This window comes from Arvicanthis niloticus, chromosome 3, assembly GCF_011762505.2.
Source record: "Arvicanthis niloticus isolate mArvNil1 chromosome 3, mArvNil1.pat.X, whole genome shotgun sequence".
Classification (NCBI taxonomy): domain Eukaryota; kingdom Metazoa; phylum Chordata; class Mammalia; order Rodentia; family Muridae; genus Arvicanthis; species Arvicanthis niloticus.
In genome coordinates, this window is record NC_047660.1 from 19614921 (window position 1) to 19632381 (window position 17461).

The window sequence follows — 17461 nt, forward strand, 5'->3', positions numbered from 1 at the left end:
TATTTTCATATGGTTTAATACAAAAGAACTTTATATCTTTTAAAAAAATACATTCTTTTCTAGTTATTTTATATAGCTTCATCAATGATTAGATAAAATCTTAGCTGTCTTCCTAAGGCTCTCATACCTGGCCCTTGGTGACAGGATCATTTCCTCTGCCATGACTTACTCCCTGTGCTGCCTTTGAGATCGCAATCACTGGGAAATCGAATTAATGACACAAGATCATTGAGTAACACTCAAGTATTTTTCATGCTCAAATTGTGCATTTTGCTGTTATTTTTAATGTCAATATGAAACTTTAAAAAGCACAAAAGTTTCCTCCTCTGACATAATATATTTACTGAAGTTTACCATTGAGAAGTAGGAATTCTTTAAATATTTATTTAAAAATCTTGTGATTATACTAGCACTATTCAAAGTTTATATCTCATTATACTTGTACAATAATTAAGTTAATTTAATTAATTTAAATTAATGTTTTTACATTTAAAGAAGAATAAATACAGATTTTTACATAAATATATATCTGATCATATGAATGCCTAATTTAAGTTTAGTTTACTTACAAATCTAGTATTTTTGAGTCACTAATGGTCTCATTTCAAATAAGTTGTCAATATGTAAATAACAGTGATATATGAAGTACAATTATAATAAATGTAAATAAATTATTGCCATAGTATATATTTGTTTCAGCAAGAATTTATGATCTTTCATTACTACCAGCTGGTTTACAAAGTCTCTTGTAAGGAGCCTAGATTATAGGTATATACCTGCAATCATTTCACTTAGGAGGCTGAGTAAAGAGAATTGTTAGGTACTGGCCAGGCAGCACTACATAGCAAGACTTAGTCTCAAAACAACAATTAAAAAGCAAATAATTTTTATTACATTACTGAAGTACATATAAGTTCTTGAATCTACATATATTTTTGCTCCAATATTTATTTTTGATAGCCTATTGTCTACTTGAATATATATATCTGCTAATATTAAAATACTTATAGAAGTAAAAATCTGCTATAAAGTTTATCATGTATAATGCTAGTATTATAATTACTTATATAGCTCTCTTCTTATTTTTTCCTAATTTTATGTGTGTCTCTATGGTTATTTTCTAGCTTTATGTAAATACAATTCACAGAGTTCATACTACTACATTTAAAAGTAGGGTTTTTTTTTTTTTTTAAAGAAGTGTAGTTGTAATTCAGTACTTACCTGAGTTAAATCATCAACACTACAAGAGAACAGTAATGTGGGAATAGAAGAACCCTAGTGTGTGCACATTGCTATATTGCCCTGTTTGTTCCATAGGAAATATTTCATCACAGTATTGACATTCAACAGGAAATACAGAGCAGAATCTTTTCATTTAGAGATAATACTTTTTAGTATAGAAGTTGAAATAATTTATTATCTTTAAAAATGTATCTTTAATGCCAGTCTCTTCTCTCTACTAAAAATATGCCTTTGTTTCTGCATTGATAAGTCATAGAACAGTGCTGGTCTAGCAAATCCAGAAAGGTATTTTCATTGATAGTGTGGTTTGCTAAAATGTTGTGAGCAGTCTTTCTTAGACTATAGTACTGTAGTTCTCAAATTTGGAGGTACAGAAGACAAAAATTCAGTTAACTTCCTATTCCTGATGGTTTTTTCTCCTCAAATTTATTTTAAATATCAATGTTTAAAATTGAATGGTTTCTTTAGTAGTAGTAGTATTAGCTATTATTTTAATTATATATTCTTAATTGGAAATCTTGTAGACTTGCTCCAAAAACTGTTAATGGAGATTATGAAAGTAGTAGTTGAATATATTTTGTTTATTTTCTTTTCCTATTCAATTTTTCAGGAACCTAAAACTCATACTGATGACTTTTTCAAAGATGTGAACTCATGCTGCCCACAGGAAGCAGCAATGCAAGAACGAGAGCAGCCGTTCTCGAGAGGCGGGCCAGGCGTGTACAAGGTAGTGAAGACGGGGCCTTCAGGTCACAACATCAGAAGCTGCCCTAACCTTAGAGGTATCCCAATTGGAATGTTAGTTCTGGGAAACAAAGTCAAAGCAGTGGGAGAGGTATGGATTCTTGTAGCTTCATGACTTTTCTGATACTCATTTTTATTGTAATGTAATCAAGTATCACTTTCTTCCAGATTGTCATTTCCATCTCAGGGTCTTAAATGTTCATGTTGTTAACGTTTACTTGGTTTGGAAACACTAACATAATATTCTGTGCTTTAAAAAATTATCCTCATAATTATCTTGTGAAAACATATTTGAATTGTTTATATTAACATTTAAGTTGTATTGTAGATACAGACGCTCTGCATTTGGATCTAGCTTCTCATTATTTAACTGTATGTTACGGGTTGTCAGCATTCAGATATTTTCTATGAATCGCTATGGAGATGTGACCCTTCAAAAGTTTTCGTTTCTTTGTTCCCATTCATAGGTCTCACTGAAGTCCTGAGCAAATAAAATTATTCTTTAGACCACTGTGGCATTTGCCTCCGCAGATAAGCTTGACGATGTAGTGTGTCATGCTATTTCTCAGGGTCAGGGTCATTTCAGATTACACTGTAAGCACCAATAACCTAGGAATACTGCCTATGCTTCGTTAGGACATTTTAGGTCCAAAAAATAATCCTTGGGTTTTGGGCATACTTGAAATTATGTAGAAATGACCTTTGTGCTTTAAAGATATTATTTTAATTAAAGGTTTAAATAAGTATTTCACAGACATTTTAAATTCTGTCTTACCTCAGGCTGTGGTCTTAATTTCAGAAATTAATTTCACAATAGGAATGTGTTGGAATCATTACATTGTTCAGAAACACTTAAGCTTTTTATTGGTTTTCAACCTGGATGCCCTGAAAGAGCTAAGCCAATCAATCATGCTTTCTGTTATGTACCAGGTAACCAATTCTGAAGGTACGTGGGTGCAGCTGGATAAGAACAGCATGGTAGAATTCTGTGAGAGTGATGAAGGAGAGGCATGGTCCTTAGCTAGAGACAGAGGCGGAAACCAGTACCTACGGCATGAAGATGGCAAGTTGGCTTAAATTTGTGATTTGTGTTCATTAAACTTTGAGTATACATACGTTTCATGTTTATTGCATTATCTTTTCCTTAAAGAGGTTTTTGAATGTTGATTTTTTTTAAGTAAAGGAAAATCTAAAAGTTTAAATATCTGACAGCTAACAAAATTGACTTGTAAAATACTTGAGCACTAAATGAATGTCCATAAAGGAGAAAAATTACAAGAATACTGAGAACATAGTTAGGTGTTTCTGTTTAAAAACAAGAACAACTTGCTTTAGTGCTGCTACCTTTAATTTGTCTGCCTCGCTCTCACTGCAAGTCTGGGCCTGAAGTTTTACTCCTACCATGAGCTGGAAGTGCAGTTTTCAAACCAATTTCAGTATCGTGTGAGGAAATCTCATTTAGCTGAATTTTCTCTCAAGAAAGAAATGTTGAATAAATGCATCTTTGTGTGCATTTTCTGTTGTTGTTGGAGTTAGCTTTCAGCTTTGTTTTTCAACATTGATATCACTGAGATTTCTGTCTTGACCCCTTTTGTTTTTGCTGATGGTGACCAAATTTTATTTCTCAATGTCTTTAAACCAAGATGCTGAGTCTCTCGTGGACAGGCCTAGGCCTTCTATCTTTATATCCCAGTTTGTAAACAATGCTGATGCTTACTAACTAGCTCTTTATAGGCTTATGTAAATGCAAGCTAGTGTAAAACAGCATACTTAGGATAGTAAAATAGAATTTTCAAGAATATATATATTCATATATTCATATATATGTATATATGTACACACACACACACACACAGTCTTTATTCCTAATTTAGTGTCCAGTTTACTTTTATAATGCCCTTGGGTAAATTGTTTGCAATAAGATTTACTTTTTCTGAAATATACTTAGTAATAAGAGGGGGCCTCTTAAGATCATATATTTAGTTTTTGTATTTTCCCTGTTTACTTGATTAACAAAAGCTATAATTTATAATATGCCTTGACCTGTTAAGCTGGTCTGACTGAGCACCAGATTTAGCTCAGATCTTCCTGAGGGGTTACTTTAAATCAAACTATGACAAACTCTTTCTTAGGATTTTCTCTGATATATGAATAGGGACAACATGTAACTTCATAGCTGTGACTTTTATTATAGAACAAGTTCTTGTGGATCAGAATTCTCAAACCCCTCCTCCAAGCCCTTTCTCAGTACAAGCTTTCAGTAAAGGGGCAAGTTGCAGTGCCCAAGGATTCGACTATGGCCTCGGCAATAACAAAGGTAGGCCTCCCAGTGTTAGTCTCTTCCTTCTGAGACTGCAGGAACGTTTTCTTACTTTTTACTCATTTTTTTCCTTCCCACATATTGTCATTAAAATGTGTTCATACTAGACTAAGACTCAAAGTGCTTAACAGGTGTTCTTTTTCACCATATTGTACCATATCAATATCTGCCTAAGTTTCCTGGATTTCTTATTCATAATGCTTCTGTTTTCAAGGTCCTCATTCTGAACTTGTCCTCTAAAGACCTAAATCACTGCATCTAGTTAAACATCTGTTAACATGACCTGTTGTTCGGAGAGTAGTGCAGATGAGCAACAGAGAATTGTCTAGACAGTCCATTAAAGTAGACTCCTAGGACCATTGGATATGGGCTTTCTGAGTTATATGTGGTTTGAAATCTCTGTTAGTTAGATTACAGTTATATGAAATATTCCATTTGAACACAGTATGAATAATGAACTAGAAAGTTGTAAAACTGAAATTACTAAAGTATTTTAGTATAAAATGTATACAGCTGTTTATGCATTAATGAACAGGTCAACATCATGAAGAGTCTAAAGATTTCTTCTGGGATAATTTACTCCTGAAATTTGTTCAAAATTACCTTTATGGATAAATTCAGATATATTCTTTTTAATACACCTAACCTTGATACTTTGAAACTTTGCAATATTGTGAGAAGGCAGCAAACCACTGAGGAATGGGGGAGGAGGGTTGCCAAGGAAGTAGTTTGACTTTTAAAGTTTATTTAAGCCAGGTAGAATGTCTTAGTCCAGTAAGTTCGGCACCAGAGGGAGACAGAAGGCCACCCTATGCTATATAGTTGACTTGAGATCAGACTAGGTTACATATATATCAAGACCCTATCTCCAAAACAAACAAACGCTGGTTTTAAAAAATTGCATTTATCTGACTTGCAGATAATGCAATTATCTTGCAGATAAAAATTAATAATGAAAAACAAAATTGCATTGATGTATGCTAAAGTCACATTTCTAATTAGCTTCACTAATATCCACAGGTTTTCCTTTCCTGTCTTAGCTGAGTCACCTTCCCAGGCTTGTACAACTTCCATTCACTCTGATCTCTGTTCACTTACAGAGAAGGTGCTGGCTGGGTCTCTTAATGTTCTGCTTTCTCTATTATTGTCAACTCTTAAATGAGAGCTTCACTTTTTTAACTTACTGCCACTGATCCTGAGGAACAATGTGTCCAAATCTGTGTTTAGTCCAATGAGTGTTTTTCCTGTGAGCCTGTCGCTGTCACCCTGCTGACTGCTCTCAGGATAAGTCAGCGTTTAAAATGGAACTCAATCAAGCAATGTAAAAATAAAGTCACCTTTTAAGAAATATAAGTGCTGCACGCCTTTAATCCCAGCACTTGGGAGGCAGAGGCAGGTGGATTTCTGAGTTCGAAGCCAGCCTGGTCTACAGAGTGAGTTCCAGGACAGCCAGAACTACACAGAGAAACCCTGTCTCGGAAAAAAAAAAAAAAAAAGAAAAAGAAAAAAGAAAACAAAGAAATATAAGTGTTGCTATAAGCATTTATTGAATAGAAATAAAAAGTACTTTTAAAGTGCTTTTGTAAATATTGTTTTAAAATAACATGCATATATATATTATATATACTGAGAAAATATTACAAAGGTTAAATTTGATAAAATGCGGCTAATATTTAGCTTAATATTTATTTTCTGTTGACTTCTTTACTGCACAAGATTAAGAAATTGCTTACAAAAGTATTTTGATTTAGAACAATTCAAACAATTCTTTATAAACTAAAATATTTTCTGGAATCTGAAGTATTTTTTTAAAAAATAAAAAAACTCAGTACCTATGTATTTTAAATGCATAATTCCATATAAATCTGTACCACTTGGCAGCTTGAGATTCTTTACTTAATTTAGTAAACATAACTGGGAATGTGCTGTCAGTTTCTTCATCGACCTGACTGAAGTCTTTCCTCCCTCAGCATCATGTAAAGACATGAAATGTATGTTGTCACAAATACAGTTTTTCATCTAATTACATTATTTCTGTCCTTAAGGTAGTTTATTAATATCCTTCATATTTAATTGTAAGGAAAAATACTGATCAAATTAGGTAACTCATTCTTTTTTTTTTTTTTTTGAATTATAGGAGTTACAGAATTTAGCAAAAAGAATTCCTGCTTTTGCAAAAATACAGTTTCCTTAGCAGAAATCATTTTTAGAAGAGTGTTGACTTATGGGTGTGATGTAGTTGTGTTGTAGAGTTGAAGATATACTTTCCCTCCACTGACTATACATTTTAAGAAAATGAAGTTAGATCGTGCATATTTTCTACATGAAACACTCTGCAGATGAGGGAGGATGGCATTAGTTCTTATTAAGCACCATGGGATAAGCACCTTCTACCATACCTAAGATCTGCATTCCTCTCTGTCTCACTTTTTCTCTCAGCACAGTGTTAATAAACTTATATATATTCCTCACAGATCCTTTATTCTGTCGTAAATAATAGAAAAAGTTATGTATGAATTTTAGTTAGATTTGCTTCTGTTGACGACCATATAAGACTGGTGGAGTATGCCCATTGAAAACCTCAAACCAGCTAGCACGTAGAGCAGATCCCAAATGTGAGGACAGTGGTCCCGGCTTCCCCTCTTCTGAGTTGGCATAGCCTCATTTACTGTTAATTGACTTGACTGTTGTAAAAGCACCATTTACTTTGCCATTTTGGATGTTATAAGTAACAAGTTGCAGTTTTGACTGTTTTGCCCACTGCAGGTGATCAACTGAGTGCCATATTGAATTCTATTCAGTCACGGCCCAATCTCCCAGCTCCTTCCATCTTTGATCAAGCTGCAAAACCTCCCTCTTCCCTAGTCCACAGCCCATTTGTGTTCGGACAGCCCCTTTCCTTCCAGCAGCGCCAGCTTCAGAGTAAGTCTGTCAGCCTTCCTGCCTCCTCAAGCCTTTCTGAAGCTCGTCTCTAGTCACTGGGCAGCCGCTTAGCCATGACCTCAACTGACTGCTTTTACTTAAGTACATGTTATCCCACCCATTTTTTTGAAGTATTTAAACTGTTCAGAGCTAAGATGTTCTGCAGCTAAGACATTTGTTTTAATTAAATATTTTTAAATTAAGTAGAGTTACTAAATCTGACCATTGTTCTATTTTAATTCTACTCAATTCATACTACAAAACATGTTAAGAAAGACATTTTTATTTCATTTTTTAATACACATGGTTTTAGTAAGCATTAGTTATAGTGATAACTTTCATTGTTTTACTGAATTTTTGTTATTTGGTACAAGCCCAAAAAGAATAAACCTGTTTCACTATGGGAGTTAGGTAGAAAAGGGAGGTACTGGTTTGTTTGTTCTACATGAACTTGATATCCATGAACTGTGTAACAGTTGGAAGTTCCATGGTTTCTTTAAGTTGTTGTCTCCTCACCACCTTTGTCTTTTGTCCCTCATGCCTTATCTTGGTCATGTGATTCCAGTTTTAAAGTCTAGGGCACCTCTACCCATTACTTAACCATAACAATGACCTACACTGGTTCAGAACATAAACTCAAACAAATCACACTTAACAGAGTGTTCATTTCTCTTAAGAGCCTCCTGAGCCATTCCTCAGAAGTAAACTGCTATCTGACAATAGGTTCTTTTGGCATTCCAGTTCTGTTGTCCGATTATACACACTGACTGAGTATTATGTCTGTGGAAGCCTCACTTTCCAACTCTTTTGGTTTGGTTTGTTTGTTTGTTTGTTTGAGGAGATGCCTGGAATTCAACTGTTGTGTGCACCTCAGTTGATGGACCCATTATATGGTCCTCTGCCATGACCCCGTCACTTACACTGCATTTACAGTTACTTTGTTACAAGACGTTGCTAACTGTTGTTAGGGTTACTTAAGAGAATACTAGAGATTCTAGGCAAAAATTACATTATGCATTGTTGTAGTGTTAGCAACATAAATTAAAGACTATACAAGAATGTGACCCTTCATGGGTTTATCTATAACAAGCAAGTTTAACACAAGTGCTTGGACATGCAATTGCTGTCACTGTCTACATTATTGACATGTCTGTTCTCTGAAGAGAATATTAACATGTCTATTCTCTGAAGAAACAGACTAGTGTGAGATACTTATTTTTCCTGTCTATGATAAGCAGTATTTTGAAGAATGAAAGAAAAGTGAAGACTTAGTCTTGACTTCTTAATTTAATTTTATTAATTTTATGAAGCAACAGATTTTCTTTTTCGATTAGATGTACTCTGGTCACAGAACGTTTGTTCTAAAGGGGAAAAACAATATAGTCAGATAAAAAATTCTTATTAGAGAAATTTAAATTCATTCAAATTTGATTGTAGTAAGATAAATTTGCCTAATAATGATCCCATATGTGGGGCTAGGGATGAGTGTTTGTTTATGATAAAGCACTTGCCTTTTCTGTGTAAGACCCTGTAGTCTCCCCATGAAGAAAAACTATAGTAAATTTGATATATCTAGCTATGCTATAGTTGCAAATGTTTTTATACCAGTATAATTTCATGCACAGTATATATGTAATTGGGACCACCAATTCTTTTTTTAATTTTTTTTTACTTATACACTCATTCTGCTCACTGCCCCCCCACCCAGTCACCTCCTCCCACAATCTTCCCTAATTTCCCCTCTCCTTCTCCTCTGAGTGGGTGGGGACCCCCCTGGGCAGTCCTCCTTCCTGGTGCTTCAAGTCTATGCTAGGGTAGGAGCTTCCCTCCCAGTGAGGTCAGACAAGGCAGCCCAGCTAGAAGAGAACATGTCCCATACACAGGATAGCTCCTGTTCCTGTTATTCGGGAACCACATGAAAACTGAACTGCACATCTGCTACTTAAGTGTGGGAGGCCTAGGTCCAGCTTCTGTATGTTCTTTGGTTGGTGGTTCAGACTCCTAGTTAGTTGACTCAGTTGGTCTTCCTGTAGTGTTCAATCCCCCTCGGGGCCCTTAATCCTCCAATTCTTCCTTAAGAGTCTACAAGCTCCATCCACTTGGTGTGGGTGTCTGTATCTGTCTGAGCCAGCTGCTGGGTGGAGTCCCTCAGAGGACAACACACTCTGTCTGCAAAGCATAACAGTATCATTAGTAGTAATACAAGTATGGGATGCGTGCTCACCCATGGGATGGGTCTCAGGTTGGGCCAGTTAATGCTTGGCCATTCCCTCATCTCTGCTCCCTCACTCATGCCTGCATTTCTTGTAGACAAGATAAATTTGGGGTTGAAAGTTTTGTGGGTGTGTTGTTGTCCTTATAGCTCCACTGGAGTTCCTACTTGGCTATAGGAGGTGTCCTCTTCAGGTTCCGTATCCCCAATGTTGTGAGTCACAGCTAAAGTCACCCCCATTGATTCTTGGGTGCCTCCCTTATCCCAGGTCTCTGTCACCCTGGAGATGCCCCCACCTCTTCAGTTGCAGATTTCCATTCATTTTCATGGCCATCCAGCCATCTCTCCTGTCATTTCCCACACCTGATCCTGAGCCCTCCAATCCCCCATTTTCCCTTCCCCAGTTCCCTCCCTCCATCTGCCTCTTATGACTGTTTTGTTCCCCCTTCTAAGTGAGTCAAGCATCTTTGCTTGTTGTGCCTTCCTTCTTCTTTACGTCTTTGGGTCTGTGAAGTGTATCATGGGTATCCAGTATTTTAAGGTTAATATCCACTTAAAAGTGAGTACATACCGTGCATGTCCTTTTGGGACTGGGATATCTTACTCAGGATGATATTCTCAAGTTCCATCCATTTGCCTGCAAAATTCATGGTATCTTGTGGGGTAGAGAGATAAACTGAGAATTCTCAACAGAGGATGGCTGTGATGCTCTTAAATGTTCAGAGTCCTTAGTCATCAGGGAAATGTAACTCAAAGCAACTCTGAAGTTCCATCTTACTCCCATCAGAATGGCTAAGACCCAAATCTCAAGAGATAGTGCATGTTGGGGAGGATGTGGAGCAAGGGCAACACTCCTCCATGGCTGATGGGAGTGCAAACTTATACAACTACTATGGAAATCAGTTTAGTGGTTTCTCAGAAAGTTGGGAATAGTTCTTCCTCCACACCCAGCTCTACCACTCCTGGGCATATACCAAAAGATGCTCCACCATATCACAAGGACACTTGATCCACTATGTTCATAGCACCTTTATTCGTAGTAGCCAGAAACTGGAAACAACCTAGATGTCCCTCAACTGGAGAGTGGATAAAAAAACAATGTGGTACATCTGCCCAATGGGATACTTAACGATTAAAAACAAAGACACCATGAATTTTTCAGGTACCAGCAGTTCTTTACCACCACCTTACAGCAAATTTGAACTTTGGCCTAGGTAGGTGGTGGATGGATTCTGAGCCAGTGCTCTCTTGTGCACCCACAGTAGGAGGTTTGCACCCACAGTAGGAGGTTCTTAGGTCAGTTTCCAATCCACACAGCTTCAGCAGAATGTCACTAAATTCTGGCTTCCAATTCCAGAAAGCAGAAGTCTTTTACGATAATGTTAAGGAAATATGGGACTAAAATATAGTCTTTATATTTGAAAATAATTTTATTCTTATTTTTCATGTGATATTAGAAAAGTTAGTGTAAAAAGTATTTATTAAGACCAGGGCTTTTTTGCCATGCACCACACTATATTTTATCTTGTTATATACTATGTTGTTTTTAAACCAAAATTTCTTGTTCTCAATATCAAGCGAGGATTGTCTTATAGTTTTATGTTAATAAAGTAAAATATTATTTCAATGACAGTATTCACCAGTCTCACCTATATTGAGAGCAGCACTATGCAGTAACCACTATGTATTTCAGCAGTTTATGCATCCCTATCTGAAATCATACTCTCGGATTTACTAGTAAAACACACATGGAGAGCGACTAAACGGTTTTCTCTAGAAGGTTGCATAGTAAAGTGGTAGTGGTAGCATCAGCCCGTTGTTATTGACAACAGATTTCATGCTTTATCTTCACCCTTGTCTTCATAAATACTACACAGTCTATTCATGGAACATTTCTAAAGTTCTATTTAGACAAATTGACTCCTTTTTATCATTTTACTTTTTATGTATTACATTAGAATAAAAGGAAAAACCTATTTCCTAACTGTTGTAACTCAGGTTTTCAGTTAACTAGACAGAATCAACAGACAAATAAAGTGTCACAGCTTGATGCTAGCACATAATAGGAAATCTAAAAATAGAGTGCAAAAGTGAATTTAATAATACATTTATCCTTTTCTAAATAAGTGCTCAACCTGGATTTTATCTCACACACTTGTACCATTGTTATAACACTTGAAGATTTTCTGTCAGAATCCATGAAGAGCCATTCTTCTGTCATAGCTCTCTAATGGGTTATGTACGTAGTTCTGACAGGGAGATTTAACACTTTCATTCATTGCTTAATTGTTGACTTACTTTAAGTAATAACTTAGGCCATTTTTTCACTTCTGAGAACCTGCAGTTTTATGTATTTGCCACAAGAGGGCAATAGATGCCCTGATTCTTTGAGTATGGTGTCAGGAATGGTCCAGAAATCATACATTCATACCCAAACCACAGGTTTTTAGAATGCTTTACTTATTAAAATTTGAACATTTTTCTGTTTACTTATTTTTAGTACACAGATATTAAATTTAAAGTTTAGTTTTGTGACAGACAGAATCTGATACTGGAGATTTGATACAAAGAAACAAAAGACATGCTAGTACAGAGATGATGTTTTAGGGTGAGTTTTACATGAGAGTGGATGTGATACAGGGCTGGCATGAAGAACTAGTGACCCACACAGCAGCACAGTGTTTGAGGGGGCCCTCCATGTGGGACAGGCACAGGAGCTTCACGGGTAGGCACTGCAGAGAAGCCAGGTTGTTCATTCATCATTTTTACTATTTCTATCTTTAGTGAAGTATTTAATGTCCAAAAAATAATTCATGTTGTAGAAATGAATTAAATGATTGGTCTCACCTGTAGAATTTAATTTATTTTAAAAAGTGCCTTTTTAATCTTTGTAACGTGTTTTTTTCCCCATTAACATTTTCTTTTGTGAACAGTCTCAGTATGTCCCTAGTCACACTTCATTTTTTTTTTAAGTCATTTAACAGTGTGCTTTTCTGACCCTGAGAAAATACCATGTTTTATTCTGAATGATACATAACAATGAGGCGTTTGTCCTCACATTTATGACATTTGTCTTACAAGTATGCTATAAGTTCCTCATACTCTATGGATGAGTGACATTCTTTGGCGTTCTCGCCCCACCCATCTTCCTGATAAGCCTGGTTCCTTCAGACTGTAGCAAGCCTGCCAGGAAGGAGACCCACTGGCCCCGTGCAGCAGCTGCCGCTCTGCTGTTTGTCTCATTGCTGATGGTTCCTCTCAACACTGCAGCTGAACCTAGGTAGGCTCGTGCGGCTGCCAGACAGGCTCTCTAACACTGAGCCATCTTCCCATCTCTAGCTTAGGTCTTGAAGAAGAGAAAAACATCAAACACATCATCCTCCCAACCTTGTCCACAGTCGCTACAAACTGCAGCTAAGATTGAAATACATAAGATTCCCCTTGCAGCTCCTTCTGATTTTCATAGACTTATGCAAAAAGAAAACATTCAAAAATAAAGTATAAAGCTTTAGTTTATGGTGCGTTTATCACACTGTCTCTGTCATCCTCCCATTTTTGATTGAACCCATGATGTGAGCTTTCCGTCCGAGCCCTAGGACATTTTCTGACTGTGTGAGCTTCGACAGCCTTGTACTTTACACTCCTAGAATCCTGTTTATTTACCGTTGAGTATCTTCGCTCATTGGCTCTTCTGTTTTATATCCTCCCCGCGAGTGTGCATGCTTTTGCCCCATGGTCTTAAGCAGTGCTGGAGTGCTATCAGTGTCACATGCTAACAATGTCCATGTCTTTGGTAGCCTGCCTTATCTTTTCATTCTGTCTCAGCCTTCTCACAATACAAATGCCATAAGAGTGAGGACTTCTTTTTCATCATTGTATTTTCGGCTCCAGGATGATTGCTGATATATAATACTCAATATTGTTCATTGACTTTTTTTTAATTTGTATGTCATGCATGTTTTAAATCATCTATAAGAATAAATCAGTCAAAAATATCACTCATGCTGTTCTAGACATATATGCTCTATGTAGCTTATTTGTGTGGGTATGTGTGTGTATTTGTGTGTGTTGTTTGTGTGTGTGTATGTGTGTGTGCAGATATACATGTGCAGCCAATTGTAGAGTTCAGGTGTCTTTCCTGAGTTTTGTCTTCTATGGTCTCTATTGGTTTTGTTTAGGACAGGGTCTCTGACTGGAACTGGAGCTCACGGTCTCCTTTAGGCCTGCTGGTCACTGAGGCCCTGGGAACCTCCTGTCTCCATCATCTCAGAGCTCGGGTTAAGGTGCACTTTTCCACATCCACCTTTTGTGTTGCTGCCAGCGGTTCACATACTGGCCTTGTGTCTACGTAGCAAGCCCTTTACCCACAGAGCCATTTCCTGCCTCCCTAGGTTTTTATTTTCAAAATGTTTTAAAAGGTATCTCATTATCAACATTTATTTCAGAGCTACTGATTAATTTTAATTGCCATTGTTGAAATGCACAGTGGTGGAAATTCAGCATTTTTTAGCTTATTCTGCTTTAAAGTTTCTATTACTGGATGAAAGATAACTAAAATGTCTAACATGTCCCAATGAGTTTTAAATGTGCTTTATTTATGTTATGAGACTTTTTGCCAACAGGATTTAATATCTTAGATAAAAGATTTATTACAAAAGCCACTAAGTACTGGGGTTAGCCTTAAGAAAAGTAGACAAATGTACATTTCAACACTGGGCCATTCTAAGATATACATTTTGGAAATAATAATAATAATAATGAAACCATTCCATAAACAAGGAGACAATAGTTAAACTACAAGTAACATTCCTTTCTCTGCCATCATTGTTTCTACGTAGAACCTTATTTACAGGTAAGCAACCACAGCAACTTAACAAACTAAAGAAATATTAGTATAAATAGAAATGTTCAAATTTGATCAATCAGATCTATAAGCCTTAGTAATAACAACACATTTGGACATACTACACATATAATTCATTCAAATATGTTAATTTGACCTTTGTTTTAAATCTTAACTTTTACTATAAACATTCGGAAAACTTTTAGAGTAGTTTTAAGTAAGTGTTGAGTTGCATGCCATTTGAAATGCTTTTGTTTTTGCTTGTGTTCTCTAAGCTTTTTTTCCATTGAATCTGTGCTGCTTCTTTGCCAATGTTTTCCACTGTAGACTCTCCATCTCGCAACCTTGCTTCTCGTGAGCGCATTTACAAACATTTGGGTGTAGCTGGGCCTGCCTCTGCTCTCTCATCTCTGTCTCACAAACTGCAGGGTGGGTATGCGTGCATTGTGAGCATACGGGCCATTCTTAGTGAAGGAGGAGGAGCTTGAGACGTTCATTCCACCACTGTCCTGCCCATTCCATTACAGTTGTTAAATTAAGTTTTATCATTTTATTTAGAATGGCATGTTTAAAATTATTTCTGATGTATCCATTTATATTATATCATATTATAATTTATCCTGTTATGTAGCTTTATCATACCTCAGGTTCAGATACTATTCTTGTTAGTCTTTAAAGCTTTGTAAGGTCTTAGGAGTATGAAAAGTATCGCCACAAGATGATGTATGTGAATCATAAAACTTGAATAAATGCAGTTTCTCATGTACAAGCTGGATCGAAAACTTGTGGTGCTGCACGTAGCCTGACTAAGCAGTCTACCATTCTAACTGTTATAGAAATATTTTGAAAATTAAGAGCTTTTTAAAAACTTGATTATTAAGAAATAATACAGGCACATGTGTGCACATACACTACCCTTTTCTATGATGAATCTTTCTTATAGTATTTTATAGTGACCTAATTTAAAATTTTTAAATTTAGAAATGCTAAATGATTAACAGGCATAGTTTCAAGATATTTAAAAGTATGCACTTGGTCTTTTAGAGTACTGCAAATACTTACTCAAATATTTTTGCCATAAAGTAATGTTTAATTAAAGGTAAGGTAAGGACAATTGCTGCCAAGGGTGGCAACCTGTGTTCAGTACCTGTAACCTACATGATAGAAAGAGAGAACAAACTCCCCCAGATTACCTCTGACATCTAAACACACACACACACACACACACACACACACATGCGCGCGTGTGCACGCACATATACACCGACAAAGAGAGAGAGAGACAGAGACAGAGACAGAGAGACAGAGAGAAGTATAAAACAAAAACTTTAAGAAATAAAGGAACATATAAATAGTAAATATAAAATACAATAAATAGGATTACAAATCAGATTCATATATGATATATTATTTCGAATATCAGGTCATGTAACCAAATAATATGCCACATATTATGACATATCATTTTATAATAAAATATTACTTGTATTATATTCTAGCATGGTATCGTGACCTGATTATAATTTGACTAATAAAAATATTAGTGATTTAATTAATGAATCCTTCCTATTAACATGTTCAGTAACATTTAATTTAGATGACTATACAAAGTTTTTAGCTCATTTTTCATAAGGATTCCATAGAGGTTAAAATTTCTTTCCTACTACTTAAGTTTACATATTATAAACATAATTATGAAACCAAATTAATTTCTGCATGTGAATGTTTGTATGGTCTCATAATTTTAATGAAGTATTTGTTCATATTTTTTTGTTATTTTGGAACATCAACATGATAATTTTTAGTAACGCTTAATACGTGCTGTAAAATTCTTTGAAAGCCACATGAAAACCATAAACAAAAATTAACATAGAGGTTTATGGCTCTTAAAATTCTCTTAAATTTTTATAAACATTTTGAAGACAAATGTTTTTAAAGGATTTAGTTTGATTTGATAACTACATCTTGGGAAGAAATTCTCCATCATTACTTATGCACTTGAATTCCAACAGTTATTTAACTGTTTTCACTTATAGAACTCAAGAGAATCTCACCTCTGCTAGAGTCATGGTTTCTAGCCCTCTCGGTGCATACATGTGCACATAGGGGACAAATGATGTTCCCAATACTTCACGGATTCTATTATTTAACCAGTCACAGTGGGTTTGTACACTGTAGACAAATCTCAGCACTGTGGATTCACATGCTCCTAGGATAAGTGTATTCTCCATACCATGTCAGTCAGTCCTTAGGACACAACCTGGAGCAGCTGTTGGCAATCTTGCCAGACCTCTTCTGATTAAGTAGGAATCCTAAATCTACACGGCTATTTTCTATGAATTAGAAAATTCAGTTAAAAATTAATTTTGAAAGGATTCTAAATACAAAATGTCTTACTTAGTTATCTTGACTCCTCACTGTGTATTGTGCAGCTCCTAAAATTAGTGTGTTAAAAGGTGATTTAAAACCTTTCATCTCTTTCCTGAAAACAGCAACAGCCACAAAAGCCCTAGTAACCCAAATGTAGCAAGCTTAAAATTAGTAGCTAGGGCTAGGCTGATGCTAATTCTACCAAATATAATGCATTTGTTTATTAATTTTGCTTTATACTAGTACTAGGTCAGTAAGGTAAACGAAACAGCAACTTAGACCCCCTGGGGACAATTTGGGAGTACTTGTTTGTCAGTTACTTCCAGTAATCTTTGTTCTCCTAGTTATTAGCATTGATACATGCAATTTTTATGATTTCTTTTTACAAGTGTATTTTAATCACAAAATGTATTTTGAGAACATTAAAAAAATGAGCATATAAGGACTTAATAGCAAAACGAGGGTGGGGGGAGCACAAGCAGGCGCAAGGCCAACTTGAATGTTTAATAAAGAAGAAAATTTATGGTGGAGTAGAAATAGATAATGTTCAAAATAATTTTATTCTTTCAAAAAACTATAATTCTTTGCTACATATTGGAATGTTGCAAGTGAAGTGGATTCTCAGAGAATCTGTTGGAAAAGAAAGAAAGAAAAGAAGGAAGGAAGGAAGGAGGGAAGGAAGGAAGGAAATTGAGTATATATTGTTCTTCCAACAAACTGGTTAAACAAATACTGTATTCCAAGATCTTAGCACTGTATCATTGAAAGGTAACTGGAACTGGATTATTTCCCAGAAAGAAGACAAATC

At 35.7% G+C, this 17461-nt stretch overlaps 1 protein-coding gene across 14 annotated transcripts in view; it reads left to right on the forward strand.

Annotated features, from left to right (window-relative positions):
- Mycbp2 (MYC binding protein 2) overlaps positions 1-17461 on the forward strand; it is a 222594-nt gene that overhangs the window by 160889 nt on the left and 44244 nt on the right. For 5 of the 14 annotated variants that reach the window (XM_076930602.1, XM_076930603.1, XM_076930606.1 and 2 more), the window contains 5 exons: positions 1853-2077; positions 2917-3049; positions 4181-4303; positions 7049-7228; positions 14611-14712. In XM_076930602.1, coding sequence (XP_076786717.1) covers positions 1853-2077; positions 2917-3049; positions 4181-4303; positions 7049-7228; positions 14611-14712 — 763 coding nt within the window. The remainder of the gene's footprint in view (positions 1-1852; positions 2078-2916; positions 3050-4180; positions 4304-7048; positions 7229-14610; positions 14713-17461) is intronic. The other 9 variants (XM_076930609.1, XM_076930611.1, XM_076930610.1 and 6 more) reach the window with 6 other exon arrangements.